This window comes from Trichechus manatus, unplaced genomic scaffold, assembly GCF_000243295.1.
Source record: "Trichechus manatus latirostris isolate Lorelei unplaced genomic scaffold, TriManLat1.0 scaffold00081, whole genome shotgun sequence".
Classification (NCBI taxonomy): domain Eukaryota; kingdom Metazoa; phylum Chordata; class Mammalia; order Sirenia; family Trichechidae; genus Trichechus; species Trichechus manatus.
In genome coordinates this window covers 1,753,926-1,779,388 of record NW_004444017.1, presented here as the reverse complement: position 1 = coordinate 1,779,388, position 25,463 = coordinate 1,753,926, and the positions used below count along the sequence as shown (strand labels likewise).

The 25,463-nt window shown below is 46.3% G+C and overlaps 1 protein-coding gene across 2 annotated transcripts in view; it reads right to left on the bottom strand.

The window, feature by feature from the left end:
* CRACR2A (calcium release activated channel regulator 2A) overlaps positions 1 to 25,463 on the bottom strand; it is a 175,621-nt gene that overhangs the window by 8,310 nt on the left and 141,848 nt on the right. The window contains exons 12-17 of one of the 2 annotated variants that reach the window (XM_004381176.2): positions 23,592 to 23,637; positions 21,400 to 21,506; positions 17,376 to 17,709; positions 13,499 to 13,631; positions 5,810 to 5,891; positions 5,594 to 5,708 (exon numbers count right to left, since the gene is read on the bottom strand). In XM_004381176.2, the coding sequence (XP_004381233.1) occupies positions 5,594 to 5,708; positions 5,810 to 5,891; positions 13,499 to 13,631; positions 17,376 to 17,709; positions 21,400 to 21,506; positions 23,592 to 23,637 (817 nt within the window). Of the gene's footprint in view, positions 1 to 5,593; positions 5,709 to 5,809; positions 5,892 to 13,498; positions 13,632 to 17,375; positions 17,710 to 21,399; positions 21,507 to 21,532; positions 22,251 to 23,591; positions 23,638 to 25,463 lie in introns of those variants that run through there. The other variant, XM_023735676.1, reaches the window with a different exon arrangement.

Here is a 25,463-nt window from a genome sequence, read left to right as displayed (position 1 = left end):
CTGGGAGGCAAGAAAAAGCACTTAGCCAGGATAGTGCCGCTATTTCTCTGTAGCCAGAATGAAAAATTTCTCAGCACATTAAAGCATGAAGTTATGCTAAGAAAAAAATGACTGCAAAATTATATCTTGGGGCTTTCCATATTTATCCACCCCCTGAACTATGAGTCAAAACAAGATTTATTTGTGTAGTTCGTTTTAAACTGCCAGCACTTCAAACTCAACTTGGAACGTGGGAAAAAAAATCAAACTGCTATTTTTTGCTCTGTGCTGTACATTGTCACCAACGACAAAGATCATGGAATATGAATTAGCTAGCAGCCCAGGAAGGTAGAGGGAAGTGGGCCTGCCCCCCTTGAACTGAAAAGCTGTTCTGCTTTGAGGCTGAAGCTAGAAGAACTGAAAAAGAAATGAACACCTATTTTTCAGTAGCAGATTTCAACAATGGCCCATGTGACTAGATAGAAGCATAATGCATGGCAAAGCCCTAGAGTCTAGTTCTGGTTGCACCAGTGACAAGCTGTGAGGGTCTCTGGACAGGTCACTTCCTCTCTCTGGATCTCAGTTTTTCTCATCTATAAAAGAAGAGGTTGCATTAATCTCCAAGTTTGCTTCCAGTTCTAATGTTTCATCACCCAAAAAGGGGTACCAAAACCCACTGCTATCAAATCAGTTCTGACTCATAGCGACTCTAAAGACAGAGTAGACCTGCCCCCAGAATTTCCAAGGCTGTAAATCTTCATGGAAGCAGACTTCCACATCTTTCTCCCGAGGAGTGGCTGGTGGGTTCGAACTGCCGACCTTTTGGTTAGCAGCCAAGGATTTTAACCAGTGTGCCACCAGGGGTCCTTAAAAATGGATACAAAAGAGACGAAATCAAAGATTAGTCTATTTGGCTTAAAGACCCCAGTCATATTCCACTTCCTTGACTTCTAGCCTTAACATCATAGCACTATTAGAATGGCAGAGATCTAAAAGAAGTTCAATGACTCAGGACCATGACACTGGGGACCAAGCATCTGGATTTCGGGTAGTTACCAGCCCATTTGGTCTTGTACCAAATTCCATTTTCTCTACCTGATACAGGCCCCAAAGTCTTCAGATGTCCAGTTTGTGCTACGGTCTAAACATAGGGGCCCTTAGAGCCCAACCAGATTCTTCTCCAAACTGGACAGGTTGAACCAGTTCTACCCAACAGTGATGACAAGGGTGTGGGCGTGAGTTGCTAGGAAGGACTAACTGCTTTGGTTTCCTCAAAGGTGCATAGGAAATGTAAAATGATAAGAGAATCAGCACAGAGTGTGTCTGGTCCCAGAAGGCCAGCAGGCAAGGTAAAGCTGTCTAGGTGGGAAGAGGACAGGGCAGGTGGGGTAGAACAGTGTGAGGGCAGGATCCTCCTACCTCATAAAACAGGAAAGGAGTTCACCTGTGGCATAGGATTTTGCTACTCTCTGGGCTAGGACTGCCATTAGGTCCCTTTCATCCCATACACCATAGAACTTGGGGGCCAGAAGGACCCTTTCAGAGTATCTGGTCTATTCCTTCACTGAGTGATTGGCCAAAGTTTTATGGCCAGGAAGTGGCCATGCTGGGATGGTAAGAACTTCCTTTTCAGGGAACCCAGCTACCTCCCCTGAGCATCTGTTCCTGTTCCATACAACTTCTTCCAAGAGTAAGTCTTTCCCATGTATAATCTATAGCAATTTAAGCTCTTTCTTCTTGTACTGCTTTCCAGGATTAGGGAGGAAGAGGCACTGAGAACAGCTGGCCACCATTCTCTTAATAATAAGGCTTCAGAGCCTTGAAGACTGTTATTAAAGCTCCCCCTCCATCCTCCCTTCTGCAGGCGAGGGAGTTGGTAAAGTGCTTGGAGCTCTTTGGAAAAATAAGGTGCTCCACAAATATAAAGTACTTATTATTTTCAGTTCCCCTCAGATCAAATGAGGTGTCAAGTTTTAATCTATCACCTGACACCTCTGATTGCTGGTTGCCAAGGCAGAATGACTTAGCTTTTCAAGAATCTTGAGAATAATTGCATTTATGATGCCACTGTTCCGCACCTTGAACACATACTTTGCCATCTAACACAGCCTCCTGTACTTGCTTCTCAACCCTGAGCCACTGAACCGAATGTGTTTTGTGCAGGGCTTCAAACTGGTTCATTCTCTGGCATGAACCCCTGCTGAGAATTTGCATTTCTAACAAGTTCCTATGTGATGCTGCTGGTTAGGGACCCATTCTGAGAACCACTAGTACAACCAAGCCAAAAAATCAAATCCGTTGCCCTCGAGTCGATTCCGACTCATAGTGACCCTATTAGACAGAGTAGAACTGCCCCATAGGGTTTCCAAGGAGTGCCTGGTGGATTCAAACCGCTGACTTTTTGGTTAGCAGCCGTAGCTCTTAACCACCACGCCATCAAGGTTTCCACTAGTAGAGCAGTGGTTCTTCAAATTTATTATACTAAAAATCACCTGGGGATCTTGTTAAAATATAGATTCTGATTCAGTATATCTGGGGTGGAAATGCAAATTCTCAGCAGAGGTTTGAACTGGAATGAACCAGTTCAAAGCCCTGGTTTCATGAATCTATTGTACAGAGATCTCCAGAGTACCTAGTGAGTGCTGGGCATGGGCAACATACTCAGGAAATTCTCATTAAAGGATCACAACCATCTTTGAAAATGATTTAGAGTTTTGCTACTCAAAGTATGGTCCCTGGACCAGCAACACTGGCTTCACCTTTGTACTTATTAGAAATGCAGAATCTCAGGCCCCAACCCAGACCTGCTGAATCAGATTCTGCATTTTAACAAGATTCCCAAGAGATTCTCACATATATTAGCATTTGAGAAGGACTTGTTTAGGCTCGGTACCGGTGCTGAGAATCAAAATTGCCTGGGCAGCTGTTACTTTTTTTGTTTTTTAACTTCCAGATCCTAAACCATTCCATTTGGGAGAGAAGGCCGTGGCATCTGCTTTGTTTAAAAGCTCCACAGGGGGTGCTCATCCAGGTTTGGAATCGCCATTTAGAGTTTGACTGCCACTTGTGCTGAAATTTTAAGAAAGAAAAACTCATACTACAAATTATACAGAAAAATGCCACCAACACATAAATCATTCTGAATTAACCATGTATAGATTTACCATCTCCACCTGGCTTCCCAAGCCCAGGGGTGCACCAAGGCTTCTGAGCTGATGCATGTGCTGATGATGCTTTCAGTCCTTTCCGACGCAGGAAAGTGCCAAATGTCCAGTGCTTGGTGCAAAGTTTTCTGGAGAAGGACTGAGCTCCTTCTTCTAGCTGTGATGGCAGCCCGCTTGAGATTTCATCACCACCGACAAATTCACCCTGAGGTTCCACCTCTCCTGCTAGCTCCCAGGCTCTCTGTGCAAATAGAAGCCTCTAATGACGGCAGAGAGTGCAGTTCCATAAACTTGTCTCCATCCATTACCATTAGTCCCAGACCTCTTGGACTGCCTTTGCCCAGCTCTAGTATTTGTCAAAATTTAGATATTGGGGGACATGAAATGTCTGTGACTGGGAAAAGAACAGATGACCTTAGAGAAGCCATGGCCTCAATTTCTTCATTTTAAAATGAGGCGGCTGTGTTCATCAGTGATTTTCAAGGAGAAACCCTTTTGTCTAACACAATTGTACCTTGACCTCCAGTATACAAAACTGGGAGAAGCTGAGCAGCTCTGACTAAGGGAGGGGGTTGAGGGGCCCAGAATTGTGATCACTAAGTCTTTCCCTGGGGAACTTCAGTCTATCCCAAGGCTCCAAGGAAGAAAATTTTGCAAAGCACTGGATTAGGTAATCCTTAAAGTCTCTCCTGGTGCTTAACATCCACTGAAAAAGAAAAAAATCATGTCATAGATTCCAGAGTTTAAATAGGAATCACTTCCAGATTATCCATGCCATTTGCTTCCATTAGATTGGGATAGAGCCAATCTGCTTCATTTTAAAACTTACTCTATTGAAAGCATTTTAGCCATGGTAAGTGTGAAGAATAATTTGTATTAAAAAAAAATTCTGAGAAACACTTGAGTCTGGCTTCCATTCTGTTCTTTATGTTCAGTGGTATTGAGAAGGATGTGGATGAATAATAGAGAACAGAAGTGGCCCAGCCAGTCAAAATTATAAGAGAAACAGATTTGTGTGGGAAGAATCATAGATTTTAGGGCCAGAGGGATGAGGAAATTAACAACTTCAGTGTTCTGGCTTCACGAAGATATAGTGTTCATTCATTCATCCAACATTTGCTGAACACTAGGGCCCCGTGCTAAGCACCTGGGTAACAAGGGCAAAGAAGATACAGCTTCTGTCCACAGGAGGCATGGAGTCCAGCACAGCATAGGGCTGGTAAATACATACTCTTACAACCATGTGATAAGTAACAAGGAGATGTGAAAGGTCTTCTGGGGCTTGGAGTAGAGAGTTGAACATAGGCTCCACAAGGGTAGGAGATTTGCCTCTTTTATTCATTGCTATAATCCCAGGGAGTCCCTGGTTGGTACAAATGGTTAATGTGGTTGGCTGCTAACTGAAAGGATAGTGGTTCGAGTCCACCCAGAGGTACCTTGGAAGAAAGGCTTGGTGATCTACTTCTGGAAAAATCAGCCATTGAAAACCCTATGGAGCGCAGTTCTACTCTGACACACATAAGGTCACCATGAATCGATTCTGACTCAACAGTAACTGGTTTTTTAATCATTCCCAGAGCCTAGAACAGTGCCTTACACTGTTTTGCCCAAATAAATGGACAAATGATGGATTCTGCTGGTCCTAGGGATTGGGACATCCTACATGACTATTTTACGAAAGAATAAGCTGAGACCCGGAAAAGAGAAGTAAATGGCTTGTCCACATTTCCCTTGGCCTTGAGAAGTCTGCATTCAAGTAGGAGAGGAAGAAAATACAGATGGCCAGGAAGTAAAAAGCACTTAAAAGCAAAATATTAGCAAGTATAAATCAAGAAAGCACAGCCTTACAGATGATTCAGAGTTCAAAGGGGTACACAGTTGCTCTTGGATCCTATCCTGACCTTTGGCTTTGGAACCCTCGCATTATAGATCAACCTCCCCTTGTGTGAAGGGCTGTGACAGAGGTCCCAGAAACACGGCATGATGTGGCTCCTGGGCAGGGCACAGCTGGGCCCATGGGAGCTAGAAAGGTGCAGGGGTGGGGAAAGGTGGTTGTGAGAATGGGGGAAGAATGTGGTTGAGGCTCAATTTAAATTATTAAGCTTTCCCTGACACTCCATTCTGTTCCCCACTCCCATCCAATTCTAATTACTCACAGCACTTATCTCAGCCATAATAATATGATTATCAATGTAATCTGTGTTTTTCCTGTCCCTACTCTCCATGAGGACAGGGAATGTACCTGCCTTGTTCACTTCTGAACCCCCGGTAACTGGCCTGGTACTGGACCCTTGGATGAATGGATAAATGAATGCCTGAATTGGTTTGTGTCTGGAGAAGGTGAGTTCTGAGTCAGGGTGTGAAGTGAGATGGGTCAGGTTGGAGATAGGCAGAGAAGAAAGGGGTGCAGAAGTTAAGCCTGAGTATTTCTAGGAAGGTCATCAGCTCACCTCCACGCTGCTCAGCCACTGCCGGACTGACAGGAAGGACTGTTTGGCTGTGAGGTCGTACATGACGATGACACCATCGGCCTTCCTGAAAAACTGCTGGGTGATGCAACGGTACCTACCACAGAAGGGTCACGGGTCAGTGGGTGCACACCCTGTGTGGGGGAGTGGGGGAAGGCAGGGCTGCGTCAGGGAGCTAGGAGGCAACGAGCTCCTCACCTCTCCTGCCCAGCCGTGTCCCACAGCTGCAGGGCCACCTGAGAGTCGTCCACGTTCACCGTCTTCACTCGGTAATCAATCCCTGCGAAGTGAAACGGGGCTGTCAGGGCTCCCTGGCTCAGAGGCTTCTTCCTCTCCAGATCAGGAGAAGATGCCTCCAAAGTGTCTGGAATCAGCTCAGGCCAAGGGGACAGCTCTGGGAGGCAATGTGGGGTAATGGACAGAGTACTTGACAGGAATGCCTGAGACCTGAGTTCAGGTCCTTCTCTGCCATTAGCTGTGTGACCTGATCAAATCACTTAACCTCTCTGAGGCGTAGTTTCCTCACTGTAGTATAATCCCTACCCTTTTACTTTACTGGACACCATAATAAGGACCAAATGAGATCACACGTGTTAAAGCAACATACAAGTGCAAGGACAGTTCTTAGTACTCATGAATTTATTCTCTCATTGAAGATGGAGGTGAGACTGTACCCAAATTAATTTCTTTTCTTCTTTTTCTGCCTAAAAATATTTTCAAAGTTTCCCTAACAAAACTCAAATGCTCCTGGGGGGTGGGTCAGACTTTAAGACCTCATCAGCCACTTTGAAGGAACCAAGTATGTGGGGGAGGGGGAGAGAGGGGTTGGCAGGTGGAAGGAGGGGCAGAAAAGGAGAAACGTGCAGGGGAGAGAATTAAACGCATCGTTCACCTCATGACATGGGTTTCTTTTGAGCTCCTAATCGCAGCCATTCACAATCGGAGGTCCCCAACCCCAGAAAGAAGGAACAGGGTCGGTGAAAAGCATTCTGAATCCCAAAGCAGCCCTCAAAGACCAGGACCTTAGTGGAGGCTCTTTGATGCCCACATTCCTGTCTCCTACATCCAGTAAGAAGCCTCACAAATGTTTAAAGCTGTTCAGAAGCTTTTTCCCCCTTAAGGTATCAGATCTTAGAACTTGAGAGTTTTCTCTCCTACCTTCAAAAAGGCCCAGCCTCTGAGATCCTTACCCTGGAGGGCTCAGGAAAGGAAACAGCAACAGCAGCTTGGACAGGCAGAGACAGAGGAGACAAAACACATCACAAAGCAGCAATAAATGGAAAAGGCCACACAGCCATTTTCTCCAGGCAAAGGCTAGTGGATTATGAGCTGGTGAGTGGAGGAGAGGCAGAGGTCTTCCACTCCGAGAATGTCACGACCAGCAGGGACTCTAGATGTCCTTTGCTGCACAGATGAGAGCCAGAGGGAGAAATGCACTTGACTGGGTAAAGAAAAAGAGTGACCGCTCCCACTGGTAGATAGAATGCTTTAAATTTTCACTTGCCATCTCTCTACCTTCACAGCACTCCCCCTGTGCGTGCACGTGCACACACACACACACACACACACACACCCGGTGAGAAGAAGAAATAGAAGTCCAGGGAGGTTGTGCCTGGCCCACACTGGTCAGCAACTGCAGAGAGATGCAAGGCCAGCCCCGAGGTTCCCTGCTGCAGCACCACTCTGGACACAGGGACACCCAGTGGCTTCCTTCAGCCCAGTGCTAATACTCCCATCCAAACAGATGGCAACTGGCTGGGAGCTGAATCCAGGTATGAGTGTTCTTGGCTTTCCTGGCCTGTGCTCAGGGAGAGAGAAGAGATTGTCTGCTTTGTGATAACAACTCAGGGGAAAGCCACCCACTGCCAATACACCTTCAAGTTTACCAGAGCTGGAACCTGCAAGCTGGTCCAAACAAAGCCCCAGGGGTTGGGGCCCTCTCCTTAATGGAAAGGCAGGTGGGTACGCTGGGACAGCCAGGCCTGAGCTGCCTTCAGCCTCCCTGCTCTACCTCAGTGGCTAATTCCTTTGCCTGAGGTAAACCAGCTTTGTCGTGTGGGGAGTGAGGTGGACAAAGGAGTCCTGGAAAAATGCATTCTGTGCTGTGGTGAGCTTGGCGAGACTCCCTGCTGGATACAAAGTGTACTTCTCACAGACAGGCAGGCCGGGGGAAGCAGACAAGCAAGCCCACAGGGGCTGGGGTGCGGTAGGAGACCATAAAGAGGTTACAATCCAGTAGGGGAGGCAACACACAATAACGTGGGTCCAGAAGGGCCTGGATTAGACTCATTTCTAGGACCGCGATCTGTTCTAAGATTCCAGAAGTCAGGAGACCTGTGTTCTGAGTTCCAGTCTTAGCTCTGCCACCGACCAGCTGTGTGACCTTGATGACTTTCTTTCACCTCATTTTTGGGGGCCTCATTTTCCTCATCTGTAAAATGAGGTGTGGTAGAGGAGTGGAGGTGGGTGGTGCAAACGGTTAATGCACTCAGCTGCTAACTGAAGGGTTGGAGGTTGGAGTCCACCCAGAGGTACCTCAGAAGAAAGGCCTGGTGATCTACTTCAAAAGATCACAGCCATTGAAAACCCTATTGTGCACAGTTCTACTCTGACACACGTGGGGTTGCCTTGAGTAAGAATCAACACGATGGCAACTTTTTTTTTTTTTTAAAGAGGCTATGTCGGGCATAAGTTGGGTGCTCACGATCTTTAAGTTCAGCTGTAGCACCCAATGGTCACATCGAGGTCACCCCAACTTACAACCTTGGTCAGCACCTGCCTGTCACCATGAAGTATGTTGTAGAGATGGTGTGGGTTACAGCTGGACAGATGTACTGCAGGAAAGGTGGTGTTAACCTTTCTGGAGAAGACAGGCCCAAGCTGTCTTTTAAAGCAGGTGGGATGTTGGAGTGGGGAGTGTCAGCAAGTAGTTGTGAAGAAAAACCCTACAGGATCTCCTCAGTCATTTCTCTGTAGAGCTGAGGAGTGGGATAGAAACTGGACTGGTGGCCAAGAAAGGGCAGAATACATTCTATCAGGAAAACACTTGGGTTCTGGCCTGTGATTTGAAGCAGGAAGGCTGGGAAACAATGTGGATTAGTGGAACGAGCACTGGACCTAGAGTTGTGGGCCCTAGGGAGCGTTAGCCTGTAATAATCAAGTAGAGTGGAATTGAGTGTAGACCTCAATTTTCTCATCTACAAAATGAGAGGATGTGAACGGACCATTTCCGTGTTTCCTTCCAGCTCCAGCATTCTACAAAAACCATCATTTAAAATCACCGGGACACCCACAGGGTCCAAGCACCTGCTCTTGAAGGAATAGGCTGGTTCCTATGGGGTAGGCAGGGTGAGGGAAGCAGAGACTGGGTTTGAACTCTGACTCGATTGGCTTACTTGTGTGTGTCTGGGCTCAACATTGTCCGTCTGTGAAATGGGAAAGGATACCTCTTTTATGGAGGTACCATGAGGAAGATTCTTTATGCAAGAGCTTCCTCCTTGGAGGGAAAGCCCCACAGTCACGTCTCAGTCACTTAGGGCAGAGGCACCACTTTGATAAGCCAGGCTCAAGAATGAGTTGTAGTTGGTACATAGAAGTTTTGCAAACAATACACTTTCTCTAATTTTCTGAATAACCAAGCCTATTTTGCTTGCAAAAGGGAGAAGAGCATGGGTAAAGTTCCTCAGTACTTTGGAATGGAACACAATTCCCTCTCCTCCCCCATTCCTGTTCCATTGCTGTTTGGGATTTAGGTAAGAGGGTGGTCTCAGAATGGACCCTCTGGGCCATGGTGGATCTGCTGAAGTAGGTGGCCAGCGACCATCACACTGGCCCAGACTGGCATAGCGACAATGAGACTAGAAAAGTACACAGATAAATGAGGGACACAGTCACAGAATCATGGAATATTAGAGCTTGCAGGGACCTTCAACTGAGCAAACATTTAAGGATGCTTGCTGTGTGCCTAAGGAGTCCCTGGGTGGTGCAAATGGTTAAGCACTCGACTACTTACTGAAAGGTTGGTGGTTCGAACTCATTCTGAGGTGCCACAAAGAAAGGTCTGGTGATCTGCTTCTGAAAAGTCTTGAAAACCCTATGGAGCAGTTCTACTCTGCACACATGGGGTCACCCATGAGTCAGAATCAGCTGGACAGCAAATTGGTTTGGTTTTGGTTTGCTGTGTGCCTGGTAGGGTGCTAAGTGGACCAGACCTGCTTCCAATTATTAAGAAGCTTCCAGTGCATTGTGAACAACTAACCATGCTTCATGGTGGAGCCACACCCATACTCTTCTCTGATGAAGGACTCTGATAACTCAACACCTTCATTTTACAGATGAGGGAACAGAGGCCCAAGTCACACTGTTGTATTACAGCAACTCACATTATGCACAAGCTGAGGGTAAAGGACAATCATGGTCTGACAAGGGAGTGGGAGCCATGGTTAGTGTGACACCTCGGATGATGGAGGTCAGAGTTAAAGAACAGTTGAATCCCTGTTACATGCTAGTGCTGTGGCTGCTGCCTTTGGTAGGCAAGGTGTTTGGCCAGAGCCCCATTCTAGTGCTGGACTGCTTGGGCCCCCAGGACCATGGCACTGTGACTCCTATCTCCTTAAAGGGAGCGTCTTTCAGGTGGGAAACCTGCTCACTGACATGTGTATCAAAGCAAGGCACGTAGCATGGCAGGGAAACTAATTTAAGCTGCTGCTCTGGTATGTTTTGCACAGTGTGATGAAGCGTATTCCTCATTTGTAATCTTTGATTTTTTTTCCCCTCCCTAAATTGTTGGTGTTTCCATAATTGGCCCCCTGGAAAGTGCCAGTTAGTCTGGTTTTTCTCTTTTCAGAGCCTTCCATCTCACGGCACAGGTTAGAAATGTAAACGGACCCCGATTTCATCGTCAGGGGAGGCGCACAGCATGGGCTGCTCAGGGCAATGCCTTTGAGGAACAAAGGTCCTGACATCTGTGCCCCTGTCTCCCACAGGCTGTGCTTGAGCCATGACTTGCGGGGGTCCACCCCATTCTCAATGCTCCCCTGGGAAGGCGAGCCCACCTCCCCACAGTCCTCCTTCCTGCACCACCTCGCTTGGCGCCCCGGGCTCACTCGCAGCCAGTACTCTCAGGCCCAGCAAGGCTGGGCTCTTCTGCGTTTACTCCATAGGCTCTGCCCTCTGCCCATCAGGGGTCTGATCCTTCCTTTGGGATGCTCTCTGTCTTTGGGTGGAGTGGGGCAGAAAGGAGGAAACAGAGGAAAAGGCTCAGTAGTAAGGATGGGACAGCCTGCGGGAAGAACCCATTAGCAGGAAAAGTTGGAAGTTGGGGCAGTTTAGGATGACAGAGAATGGAGTCTCCTCAGGCAGGGCTCTGGGGCAGGGCAATTTGTCCTGTAGAACCAGCTTGTTAGAGAGAGCCAAAGGCTGAAGGTGGTCTGGACAGAGACCAGGCTCGGGGGCAGCCTTAGGTTAAAAAACCAGTTACAGGTAGAACCAATTCTGACCCCACATGTGTCAGCGTAGAACTGTGCTCCATAAGGTTTTCTATGGCTGACATTTTCAGAAATAGATCTCCAGGGCTTTCTTCCGAGGTGCCTCTGGGAGGACTCAGTCTTCCAACCTTTCAATTACCAGCTGAGCGCGTTAACTGTTTACACCACCCAGGGACTCCTAGTCTTAAGCTACCCAAATCCCTCATGTTTCAACCGAAGCCCGATCAGGAATATGTCCTCTCAAGGCTGTGTAGCTGCTAGTGCAGAGCAAGATGAGGGGCCAAGACTTCTACACCTCAAAGGCACAGAAGAGCCTCTCCTGCCTGCACCAACTTCTGCCCACCTCCTGTGGCAGATAACTGTCCTCACCACTCACAGGGCACTAACAACATACAATTCAATATTGTTAGGAATACTGTGCAATGGAATAGAAGGTATGTGTATGCGTGTGTGGGAGGAATCAGCACTAACCAGCTGATGGGAAAGTGGTCAAGCCTCTTAAGCTCTCTGGGCCTCAGTTTCCTGATCTGTATACTGGGTGCATAACCATGCTTGTCTTCCAGAGTTGTTGTGAAGATAGACTAAAATAATGAATATAAAAGCCCTTGGTAAATATTCAGATCATATAAATATATTCAGATAATATCAATGTATTTTCAAGTATAGCTGATTTATCCACTTGGTTAAAAGGTACAGTAAGCATTTAATGGATTTAGCCTTTGTATGAGTGACTCAACCTGGTAGAAGCTAACCAGTCATGTACCTCAAACTATTTTCCTCCTGGGTCTTGCTATATATTTCAGTGCAACTTGCCACTTTGGGTTAAGGGATTAAAGGCCCCTTTTAAAATAAAATATTGTCCAAGAGTGGAAACACATTAATCCATCTAGAGTACTTTCCTGCATCCCCCCCGAGTCCACACATACACATATAGGAAGGGACAGGGCAAGGAAGGAGTTGGCCCATTGTGGGGATGGGGTGTGTGGTGGCAGGGTATGGGTCTCAGTACGGGTAGGTGTTATGGATTGAATTGTGTCCCCCAAAAAGATATGCTGAAGTCCTAATCCCTGTATGTATGAATATGATCCTGTTTGGAAACAGAGTTTTCTTTTGTTATGCTGGGAACACTGGTGGCTTCGTGGTTAAGAGCTACGGCAGCTAACCAAAAGGTCGGCAGTTCGAATCCACTAGGCGCTCCCTGGAAACCCTATGGGGCAGTTCTACTCTGTCCTATAGGGTCACTATGAGTCAGAATCGCCTCAATTGACAACAGGTTTTTTTTGTTTTTTTGTTATGTTAATAAGGTCATGCCAATGTAGGGTAGAATATTGAATATACCATGGACTGCCAAAAGAATGAACAAATCTGTCTCGGAAGAAGTACAGCCAGAACGCTCCTTAGAAGGAAGGATGGCGAGACTACATCTTATATACTTTGTCAGGAGGGATCAGTCCCTGGAGAAGGACATCATGCTTGGTAAAGTACAGGGTCAGCGAAAAAGAAGACGCTCAATGAGATGGATTGGCACAGTGGCTGCAACAATGGGCTTAAGCATAACAATGACTGTGAGCATGGCGCAGGACCAGGCAGTGTTTCGTTCTGTGGTGCATAGGGTCGCTATGAGTCAGAACTGATTTGACACCACCTAACAACAACAACAACAGTATAGGGTGGGTCCTAAACCTAAACCCTTCTGAGTGGTGTCTTATAAAAAAAAGGAAAACAGACATGGAGAGTCTCTCTCTCTCACACACACACACATACACACACCGCCCCAGAGGAATACTCCATGGGAGGACCACCTGCAAGCCAGGGAAGACCAAGAAACACCCTGGGCTACACAAGCTGAAGAAGACAAGGATCTTTCCCTAGGGCCAACAGAAATTGAGAGCCTAGTCCTGCTTGTGTTGTTAGTTCCTATGGAGGTGACTCCAACCCTGAATTCAGACTCCTAGTCTCCCAAACTGTGAGACAATGAATTCCTGTTCTTTAAAGCCACATTACTTGTGGTGTTTTTGTACAGGAGCACTAGGTAACTAGACAACAGGAGTCCTGGTCAGCCCTGCTGAAAGTGGGGATGGAGTGACTAAAGGGAGACCGACGCTCCGAGGGAGGACAAAGGGGCCTGAAGCCCAGTGTTGCCACCTTCAGTTCTGTTCAGTTTCATTCAAGGCTGGATGTATGAAGCGTTCAGTGGTCCCGTCACACACGGAATGAGCTTAGCAGCTAGAATTGTGAAAGGCCTTCACCTTGCCTCTCCCAGCCTCACTGCTGAACAAAGCAGAGGTTAGTGCCCCTGCTGCCAGTCCCCACCACCCCTCCCCACTGGGCTCCAAACCCCTCCCTTCTCACCACTGCCCTCTTCCCTGTTGGCCTGGGCCCCTCAGGGACAAGAACTCACCCACAGTAGCTGCCATGCCCGGGGAGAACCGGTCCTCACAGAACCTCCTCAGGAACGATGTCTTCCCCACGCTGGAATTGCCCACTAACACAATTTTGAAGAGCCGGTCTGGAGCAGAGGGAGAACTTTCCTCCTGTGGATGGCAGACAGTCGGCCAATGGCTGGGCATGGCCACCAGGCCTGGCCTGTCAGGCGTGCTCCTCACCAGGCCCTACAGGGACCTTAACCTCCAGACCAGCACCAGGGGAGCCGCTGCAGCCTTGGAAGGCAGGTAACTTTGGGCTCGGAGCCTGGAGGTTCCTTCCAGCATTAGAAGGAGGGGAAGGAGGAACATCCGTTCGACTAACATTTATTGCCCGCCTACTGTGCTGCAGGCTCTATGCTGGGCCAGAAGCTGCAGACAGGAGGAGGTAGACTCTGGTTTATGGTGGAGTGGCGGAGGCTGGCATGTAAACAAATAACTACAGCACAGTGTTCCCAGGGCTCTGGGAGTAGAGAGGAGGAGTCAAGGATCCACAAAGGAGGGAGTTTTGAGCTGGGCTTAAAGAGGAGGCAGGAATTCTCTATAGGGGCTGGGAGAAGGACAAGCTGGGGTGTTTGCAGGGAGAAGAGGAGATAGAAAAAGGAAGACTAACCTATATCATGGGGCGGGGGGCAGACACAGCCAGGTTAGGGCAGGGGGCCTCTTATATCTGCCCCATCAACGCAGTCCTGGGTTGAATGGAGGACGTCTTGCCTCCCTGCACATTGCCCCTGTCTCATCTCACCTGTTCTCACTTAGGGACCCCCACCCTCCCTGGGTAACTAAGGCAAGACAGTGTCCACTGGGTCAGTTGGGAAATCCCGTGATGCCAGGATCACTCACTGCTGCTCCTTCTTGTCTGCCAGGGGGTGGGGGCAGGGGGCAAGAGTCTGGGACACTAAGGCCCAGAAAGGTTAGGGACTGGCCCTAGGACACCTAGCAAGGAAGAAGCAGAGTAAGGAACCTGCCTTCCACCCCAGGGTCCTTTCTGCTTAGCTGAACAGTCATTGCTGCCAGAGAGCTGCTTGCTCGCCCTCATCCTGCCTTCAGGCCCAGCCCAGTGCTTCCTGGACAAACGAGGAGGCTCTTTCAAATCTATTTTAAAAGTGGATTTGGGGGAATTAGCTGCTCTCATTGAGCCAATACTATAATGGAGTGGCAGCTGATATTAGCTGTACTGGAGTTTCAGAGAAAAGCTATTAACAGCCTTTTGGGGAGAAATCTATTCCATAAAGTACTTAAGAGAGAACTCAGGGTAAACTATAGGAATTTAAAATAAACTTAAAACAATAACAAAAAATTCACACTCAAAAACTACGCCCCCGCCTCATTCTCTTTATTCATGCAATGAACAAGGGCACCAACTCTGCCTGTCTCTCAGCCCTGCGCTTCTAATTGTCATTTGAGATTAAAGCTCGGTGCCCCAGTCTATATAACCCCAGACACAGGTGTGGGTGGAGGATGTAAAACCAGCATGGGACAGGGTGGTCCTGGCTGCAGAGGCGCTGCCTGACCCTCAAGTGTCCCCTTGGCGCCAGGGCACTTTTTGCAGGCAAAAAGGATAAACACATTGGCGGTTCAGCTTCGGCATTGAACTCACCACTAAGGAACAGCAAACTCCTACTCACGCTCCTACACTGAACCTGCTGCCCCCTGTGAGGGACAGTACCCCTGCTGCACAGCAGTGAGACACTGGGCACTGGACAAAGTTCTTGGCTGGCAAGTCAGGAGACCGGGTCCTCACCCTCCCTTCCTCCACTCTCTCTCTCTCTTTTAAATAAGTTTTAAAATATATCAAAGCAATATGTGTTAATTTTTTAAATTAGGAAGTACAGAAAAGTAGAGAGGAAAATAATAGCTGTTTATAATCTACCCTATCATCTGGCAACGGCCACTATTCATATTTTGATGCATTTTCTTCCAGCCTTTTTTCTATATACCCATTGCCATCAAGTCAATTCCAACCCACAGTGACCCTATAGGACACAGTAGAACTGCCCCATAGGGTCTCCAAGGAGCAGATGGTGGATATGAACTGCCGACATTTCGGTTAGCAGCCAAACACTTAACCACTGCGCCACCAGGGCTCCTTTTTCTATATAGATAAATGGATAGATACATGTTTTGTTTAGAGAGATTTTAGATATTATATATGATTTTATTCTGCTTTTTCAAATATTGTTAAATTATTTGAATAATGACTACTATTTATTGAATAGTTCTCTGAGTCACTAAATTCTTTTGAAAATGTGATTTTTAACAGCTGCATACTATTCCACTGAATGAATATACCACAATTTACCTTTCCCCGTTGTTGGACATTTTTCCCCAATTCTTTGCTATTACAAATAACGCTTAAATTTGTGGGCTAAATCTGTCTGATTTTGGTTATTTCATTAGGAAGGACTGCTCAAAGTGGACATGTTGGTTGAAAAGGATATATTTTTAAGTCCTTGATTCATATTATCAAACCACTACCAATTTATGCCCCACCAGCCTTACTTGGAAGGCATGCCTCACAGTCCCCTCAGAGCAGACCCTCTTTTGAAGCTGTTATATGGCTTCCAGTAAATCATACTTCCTCTCTGCTACAGCTTCTACTCCCAGAAAAATGGCAGCATGACATGGTGAAGAGGGCACAGATGAGAGCAGGCACAGTGAGAAGGGCTGGGTGCTACGTCATTATGCAACCTGGGCAAAGCCTCTCCCCTCTGGGCCTCTACTTCCCCATCTGTCAAAGAGGAGAATAAATTTCTGACATGCCTCATCAGACAACTGTGAAGATAACACGCTATGGCAGGCATGGATGCTTAGACTTTTTTCTTTACTCCTGTCTCCTACTAAGCTCTTGACACTTCTTTCACAATGTTGGGGGTATACTAGGGAATTTAAGATGTCCTTTGTGCCACTGCAGGGAAGTGTAGGCCTGTGTGCTGAAGGGGATGTGGAAGAAGCATGTAGGAAGGAGGGGTCCTACCATGTTGGTGCCACCCAGTTCTCCATTCTCCCCTTGTGCTAGGGGACTTCAAAGGAGTGGTATGTGGAGCAAGAATCTTAATCCAGGCCCATGAATGATAACCTATGCCAAGTAGTCATGGTGTAGAGGCCAGGGAAGTCTTCCTGGAACACATGCTACCATTTGGAAGTGTTCAAGTTGGCAATGGTTCAATTCTAAAAGGCTGCCACAGCGTGCAGGGAGCCTCTTTCACATTGTCATGGGCATTTTCAAGGTTGTTTTCAGTCAAGTGCAGGATGGAGGGCTTGAGGAGCCTACTCGGAGGCCTGGGTCACAAACAAGGGAGGAAAATTATTACCAGGAAGAGAAAGGTCTTTCATGTGGTCTTTTTTCTCCCTGGTGGGGGCTTCAGGAAGGGTGTGGGAGTGTAGGGTCACACCAAAGGGAGGAGCAGGCAGGGCCACGTGGAAAGGAAAGGGTGATCTTTTGAATTAGCTGATTAAGAAAGAACTAAGGAAAAAAAGATGGTACAAAAAACTTCCACAGCAGGCATTGGCACTGTTGAGAGGAGTTAAAGAATGGAGGAAAAGAAGTGCAATTTTAAAAGTATATGATATTTTATGCTAAAAGCTTAGTAGGGGATCTAGCATAAGTAGGTGCTTAATAAATACTTTTGAATATGAATCAGAACAAGAGCACAGGGCAGGGAATGGGGCCAACAACAGAGGCATAAGGGGGATTTATCAGGAGCTCATGGCACTCAGCTAAGCAGTGGAAGATGGTATTTGAAGGACACAAACATGGTGATCACAAGACCAGCTGCATTTGACTTTCTGAGCTGCCTCTTGGGGCTCTTGGGCTCAGATGCAAGAGACAGGTTATAGGATGATGTGTACTACCTTATACTGGGCTTCTTTTCCAACAGGCTGTCCTCGGGGAGATGTGAGGGTGAGTTCCAAGGGTGGGGCCTGCTGAATTTGTCCTTTGCCCCCCTGGTCGGAGACATCCCGCTCTTCTGGGCATCTGTTCAGTGGCTGCTCAAGGCCGCCATCCAGGAGCTGGGGCAGGGGGTCTTCTTCAATGGAGATGATTCTGTGGAGTGTCTGGTGGGGTGGACCCCCAGCCCCTGGCTCCCCAGTTCCTGGCTCCCCTTCTGTGAGGGGGTATCCACTCAGGCCCAGGGAGCTCCTCCTCCTCGGGACGCCAAACACATCTTCCTCCTCCTCTGATGGGCTATTTTGGGGTGGGGAAGAAAGAAGATGCAGGGCCTATCATCAACTACATCAATATGGAAGCTGAAGGACTGCCTGATAGCTTTTATGACAAATAGAAAACTCAACAGCACCACACCTTGTGGAGAAGAGAGCTCCAGGAATGGGAAAACAAAACAAAACAAAACCACGCATTCTTTAGCTCATTCATTCAACACATTTTTATTAAGTGCCTGATGATGATGATGATGACGGTGATGATGATTACTACCAGGTATTACGCTAAAGACACAGGCATGAACACTCTCTGTCCTCATGGAGAGGTTGAACTAGTAGGGCACTAAAGCAATAATGACACCAAGAAATACAATTTTATAAGTTGTGAGAGGTGCTAAGAAGGAGAAGCACAAGTTTGAAGAAAGGAGTATACCAGACCTGGATATAAAGTACCCTGGATTAACAATCAGGTGACCTTGGCTCTTGTCCCAACACCAGTACTTATTAGCTGTGTGTCCTTAGGTATGACACCTCAACTCTCTGAGCTTCAGTTTCCTCACTCATAAAATACGGACCGTCTACCCTGCCTATCTCACAAATAAGACAATGCATAAGAAACAGATGTGTTCCCAAAGCAGCCCTCAGCAGTGTAGGGATTCTGCTGCTCTGAGAAGACAACCCTTCCCTCAACCAGGCAGATGTCCGCTGGCTCAGAGGCAGCTGCCCACTTGAGGCTGGGCTTTGGGTTGGGAGGATGCCGGGCAGGGGACTTCCACCTGCCTCTCCTTCCTTTCTCCTTCTCTTTCAGTGTCCCTGGAAGTCAGAGTCAAGAGTAAGTGGCCACAGAGGCCTATGTGCATACTGGTTTCCAGAAATATCTGAGCATCAAGGGCAAGAAGAAGCAGTAGGAGGCAAAGGGAGTTGGGCAACTTGAGGTAGCGCCAATGCACGGGCTATATTTCCAAAATGTTTTGAGAGCAAAGACCTCACAGGTCCTTCCTAGCAAAGGAGTGTCCTTCAGTGCTTTGGGAACAATTGGAAAAAAAACACTGCAGTCGAGTTGATTCAGACTCACAGCGACTCTTTAAGACAGAGTAGAACTGCCCCATACAGTTTCCAAGGCTATAAATCTTTACGGAAGCAGACTCCTACATCTTTCTACCACGTGGGTTCAAACTGCTGACCTTTTGGTTAGCAGCCAAGTGCTTAAACCACCAGGGCTCCTGTGAGCAATTAAAACTGAGTATTATTTTAAAGAAGGAGCCCTGGTGGCACAGTGCTTAAATGCTAGGCTGCTAACCAAAAGGTCGGCAGTTCAAATCCACCAGCTGCTGTGTGGAAAAAGACGTGACCGTCTGCTTCCATAAAGATTTACAGCTTTGGAAACCCTATGGGGCAGTGCTACATTATCCTACATAGTCGCTATGAGTTAGAATCGACTCGACAGCAACACGTTGTTGGTTTATTATTTTAAAGGGGATAGAAGTTTGAGAGGGAGGACATTCAGCCCAAAATAGAAAAACAAAAACCAACCAACCACCACCACCACCACCAACCACAACCTCATGAAGATTAGAAAAAAACAAAAAACAAAACAGAATTGGGATGAGTAATGAGGTGATAGGGCCAAAGGAGAAGGAGAGCAGAGAAGTATCCTTTATTTCGCCTCCTGGCTTAGAGTGCTTATTACTCTGAAGGACCAACAAAAGAGCCCTGGTGGTGCAATGGTTAAGCTACTGGCTGCTAATCAAAAGGTTGGTGGTTCGAACCCACTCAGCCGCTCTGGGGGAGAAAGACCTGGCAATCTGCTTCTGTAAAGATTACAGCCAAGATAACCCTATAGGGCAGTTCTACTCTGTCACGTGGGGTCACGGTACCTAAAAAACAACAAGAAGAACCAACAGCAGGAAGGAAAAAGAAGAAAATGTATGTATTACAGTTCTGAAGTTAACTTCAACTTTAAAAGAGAAATGAAGATACAGTGCTTCCTCACAAAAATGGTGAATTAGTTTGGGCCCCCGATATAAAATAAAGGCTTTGTAGTGATTCAAGCACCTTAACATTGACTTATAAACTGATAGTTTTTAATAGAAGCTTATTGTCTAATTTCCAACAAACTTCCTACATATCCTAATGAACCTATTAGTGCTTATCTACTTTAGAACACAACTGGTATTCCATCCACTTTCACGCTGCTCACACACACACATAGCATGTTTTTTCAAAGGCCTTGCAACCAGAAACAGTCTACTTAAGCAGACCCTAAAAAGAAGCATTTCTTGGGAAAAAGCCTTTTATTTGGGAAATTCTCAAGTGCTGTTGACACCTGTGATACCTTCATCTCAGTATGACTAAGTTCATCTCTTGGTTTTGCCACCAAATGCGATCTGTCAGCAATAGAGTCAGCAGCCACCTCTGCCAGACTCTGTATCAGAATTCAGGATTCATGGTATGTTGCTTATTTGATTACTATCTGTTTCCTCCACTCAAATATAAGCTCCCTGAAGCCAAAGATAGGGTCTATTGTGCTCACCACTGAAAACCCAGCACACAGCACAGTATCTCACGCGTAGTAGGCGCTCAACAAATATTCATTGAATGAGCATTTGATAACGGATATTGATGGCAGAACCCATGTCTAATTCATTTTTGAAGACTTCACAAAACTCAGAAGAATGTCTGGTACACAGTAGGTAAACAATAAATGCCTGTTGAATGAATGAATGAGTCAGTCAATGCATTCAGCTATGAGGAACCAACAGGGCATGTACTATTGCAAAATTTAGCTCACTTTACAAATTGTGAGATAAAAATTGTAGCTCACTGGTCAACTATTTAGAAAAAGAATCCATGATGCTCTTGCTCAAAGACTTGCTTGACTCATGAGCTGACTGACATCCCCAGGGTCCCCTCCACTTCCCTTGTCATAGCTGTTTATTTCGTACTAGCAGTCCCCAGGTCTCCTATTTGAGCAAGTTTATATACTTTCTTCCCAGGTCGGTACTCCAAGGTCTGGCTGCTCTACGTTTCTATGCCCATCTCTGTGGATGGAGCACGTGCCAAAAGGAAGAGGGACTGGGGACCGGCTTGTCTTTCTCAATGAGCAATGAGCCAGCCCTTTGGGGACTCAAATTCAATCGTGGCCTGTCCAAAGGCAACAAAACATGTCATCTGTGAGTTAATTAAAATATAAATCATTGAAATGATCTGTTAAGCACAGGCCCCATTCTTGTCTGTAAAAGGAGTTCAACTATTGGAGATTCCATAAGATACTTTAATTAGCCTTCACAGCCAATACAGTCATGTCCCTGAAAACCCAAGTGCAGCAGACAGCATTCTGTTCTGCTCAACAGACAACAGAGCATCGTCCCGCCAAACCTCCATCTTCCTCTCTCCATTGACCCTCTCCTCCTCTCTACCATACTGTTCTGCAGCACTTCTTCAGTCTCTCTTTGCAGGAACACCCTAGGGTGGGGTGGCTGCCAAAAACAATGGCCTGTCTTAGGAGGTTGCTCTGCACAGGCCCCCTCCCATCCTAATGTCAGAACAGGGAGGACATGCTCTCCAAGATTCGAGGGGAGGGAGTGCTACTGACCCCAGGCTTCCCACTGAGGTCCAGGTCTCTAGGGGCCAATCTCCACCCAGCACTGGCCTACAGCAGGCTCACAATGAGCGTGAGAGGAACGAACAGATGAAAAAAGGAAGGATGACTTACCTTCCAAGAATTCCTCTGCTGTCCACATATTTGCCGATCACAGAGCCAGATCTCTGTTTCCAGCTTGCTGTGGAAGCAGCTGCGTTTGCCTTGGCTGCCTTATCTTTCTGTAGAAACACAAAATACCCTCAGATCCATATTATGCCTGCTGATTTGCCCCCAATGTCTGAGCAGAAAAGGACTCAACTTCCCCATGTCATAAAATAAACTCTAAACAAATCTCTGAAGTAGGCAAGCAGTGTTCTGGTCTACCTGTTAGCGTTCCCCACTCTTTCCTTTTGCCATCACTTCCCACCAGAATTCCTCAATCTCCTCTCTAATAATCTAATCAAATGAACGCAGGCATCATTTAGTGTGTGGGGTCCACTACATTACCCTTCACAAGAGTACTGATAATTTGCAAGGAGACAAATATGAGATACACGCTTAATGCAAAGGAAAATAATTATGGGTATGAAAGACTTCTGTGCATCTTTAAATTACACCCTGTGCATGGCTCCAATTCCCCTTTATTTCCAAAGCCTCAGATATAATGAGAAAGGGTCCATCCCAGAGGCTCAGTTAACCAGGTGCTCTGTCCACAGTAACTAAGCTAGCTGAAAGTATTTTGTATCTTTTGTGGAAGGAAGCCGAGTATAGATTAATTGCTCAAACATCTGTAACAGAGGATCTGGGTAGAGTGGGGGCTTACAACCCCTTTGCCAGTGTTCTCTGATAGATGTCTTCCAGGAGCTGAGGGGGAGTGAGATCACAGGAAGAATCTCTCATTAATAAGCCGTCTCCATGATTCCTAGTGATCCTTAATGAGAGAAGGAGGAACTGCTGTGCTCCCAGGGCCCCTGAACGTATGCCTAGAATGATTCCAGATTAATCTTTAATTATTATTCAGCATGAACATGATTTTATCACTCTTTCTTCTATCCCCCCCACCCAGGGTCCTTAATTCCATTCCCCCTTCAAAGCAAAATGAGTTTGGCTGGTGAAGGGAGGCGAGGTCAAGGGATTAGGGTGACATTTGGTTGGAAGTTTTTAAATAAATTCAGTCTTACTTCTAAGACAATTATAACCATTATCATCATCAAGCAAACATGTGTAGGCTTAAGCCTTGCTCCAATAGCACACACAGGTGGGCAGCAGAAATGTTTGCTGCCAGTCAGGGATATAAAAGGAATGGTGTAACAAGTTCCTGCGGAGATTTGCAGTTATAAACCAGGCTGGACCTAATGTCGGGCAAACTGCCTCATGCTGATCATGTTTAGGCCACTGTTCAGCTAAGGGTCTAGTGCACATCACCCTCCTCTTTCCAAGAGTTTTCTCAAAAATCCCTCTAATGTAGAAAAAAAGGACAGTTATTCCCTTTACTCATAGGACACTTAGGTGGTCATTGTCCAGGGAGGCTAACGACTTTTCCAAGGACATACATAAAATTCATGCTGGGAAAATTCTGATAATTAGGAGGTCTCATCAATCAGTCTTGCCCCCACTTTTCTTCCTCTTAGAGTATCCAACAGCTACTGTCGAAAGGAGGAGCTGCTTAGGGGAAGGTGGAAACCAAAATTTTATTTAACGTATCCCAAAGTGAAGACCTTTAAACAAATATTTTAAATAACTATAGATTTTGTGCTATTTGGGAAAGTATATAAGCATGATGTTCAGGTGTGGATGGGTAGAGGTCCCCAGAGGGTGAAAAAAAATTGTTCATAAAATCAACTGGTAAATTATGTAATATACATATACATTTACATTTTTATTAATATATGTTTTTAATTTGTTTTATGATAGTGTACAAAAATGCAAAACTTTCATCAAGAGATAAAAATTTAAATGAAGAAAAAAAAACCATGAGCATTTTGGTTTAAAAGTGATAATGACATTTCAACTGCGCCATCTCATGGATAGAACTATCATTTATCATTTCTACATCCAAGAAATAAATGTGTGACCCTCCCAAATATTTCACTCATGTTTTGCCAAGAGGAAAGTGTGTTACTTCATGGAAAATCAATGCACTGTTACCCAATAGGCCACCTTGCATTTTCATTATTTTCAAAAAACCTTCTGTCGTCGTCCTGCCCACACAGAAAGGATCAACCAGAACCCAAATCTCAGGACATCCTTGGGTCAGTCCCAGCGTGGACTCTGGCTGCCCACAGTCCTTGTCTTCCCATGGGGAAGGGAGCACTGCCAATTACCTGAAAACATATGTCCTGTTCATCCCGGAGGTGCTTGTTCCTTTCCCTGTGGACAATAAAGGGAAACCAATTCAAACAGGCAACTTGTTTCTGCAGTTGGCTATTGACTGATCCAATACAGCTTGTTAGCTTGTCAGATGGCTCCCAGGGAAGGCCTGGTGCAGAAGACCCAGGAAGTCTGTGAAATCTCTTTCCTTGGGGATTGTGGTTAATAGCAGAGGGTAGTTTGTGTGTGAATCAGCTGAGAAGCAAGGGGATTGGCAAAATGGCCTTGTGACATCCAAGGTCCTTCAGAATACTGCAGGATCCTGCACTGTCCATTCCTACCACCAGAGAGCCTCCTCCAGGGTGATGGGGAGCTCCCAAATGAGTTATTGTCTCTCTATCTGAACAATTCGTTCAGCAAATATCTTCTGAGCACTCATCTGTGTCAGACATTGTTCTAGGTATCAGGGTTACATCAATGAACAAGACAAAAAGTTCCGCCCTCAGGACATGTGTGTTTTAGAGAAGGGGATAACTGCTATTGAGAAAAATGAAGCAGGAACTTGGGATAAGGCATGGCAGAAGGTGGAGTGGTATTTTAAATAGAGTAGTCAGAAAGGTTGAAGGTTTCACTCCACCCAAAGAAACCTTGGAAGAATGGCCTGGCAAACTACGTTGGAAAAAGATCAGTCACTGAAAACCCTATGGAGCACAGTTCTATTCTGACACACATGGGGTCACCATGAGTTGGAGTCAAATCAATGGCAACTGGTTTAGTCAGAGAAGGCCTCACTGATGAGGCAGCATGTGAGTTGACTTGGAGGAGAGAGGAGTTATGCAGGTATTTCAGTGGGGGCGGGGGTGGAGGGGGTGGAGAGCATTCCAGGCAGAAGAAACAAGGGCAAAGTCTTGAGTAAGCACGAGTCTGGTGTGTGTGAGAAACAGAAAGGAGGGCAGTAGAGTGCTCAAAGGGATGCTGGTAGGAAATGAGGGGAGGGGTGGGACCCAGTCATTCATAGCCTTGTGGGCCATTGTAAGAACTTTGATTTTTTACTCTAAATGAGATAGGAAGCCATTGAGGGGCTTGACAGGGGAGTGTCATGATCTGACTCAGGTTTTAAAAAGCTCTCTTTGGATGCTATGCTGAGAACAGACAGCGGGGCCCTGAAACGTGACCAATATTTTTAGCAACATAGAGGTCATTGATGACCTGAACAAAAGCTGTTTCTGTGGGACAGCGGTGGAGAAAGCCTGACTGGAGGGTTGAGTGTGTGAAGAAAGGAAATGGGGACAGTGAACATAAACAACTTGTTTGAGAAGTGTTGCTGTATAGGGATTAAATAAATGGAAAGTAGCTGGAAGGGGAAATGAGGATGAGAAATATTAGATAAGAAATACTGTATTGTAGGTCTCTCTAAAGAGAGAAGACTGATGATGGAGAGAGAGAACAAATGGTGGAATAATGGCCTTGAAGAAGCAAGAGGGGATGGGATCCAATTCTACAGCACAAGTTGGGGATGGCGGGCGGCCTTTGCTAGGAGTATGAGGAGTTCATCCACTATAACAAAGCGGAAGGCAAGGATGTGGCTACAGATAGGCTGGTGTTGTGTGTGTTGGGGGGAGGGTTCTCTTGTGATGGTGAAATAGGAGCCTAAGAGTAAGGTGTTGGAGGTTTATCCATTCATCTGTTGATGGGCATCTAGATTGTTTCCATCTTTTTGCTATTGTGAACAATGCTGCAATGAACATGGGTGTGCATATGTCTATTCATGTGACGGTTTTTATTTCTCTAGGATATATTCATAGGAGTGGGATTGCTGGATCATATGGTATTTCTACTTCTAGCTTTCTAAGGAAGTGCCATATCATTTTCCAAAATGGTTGTAC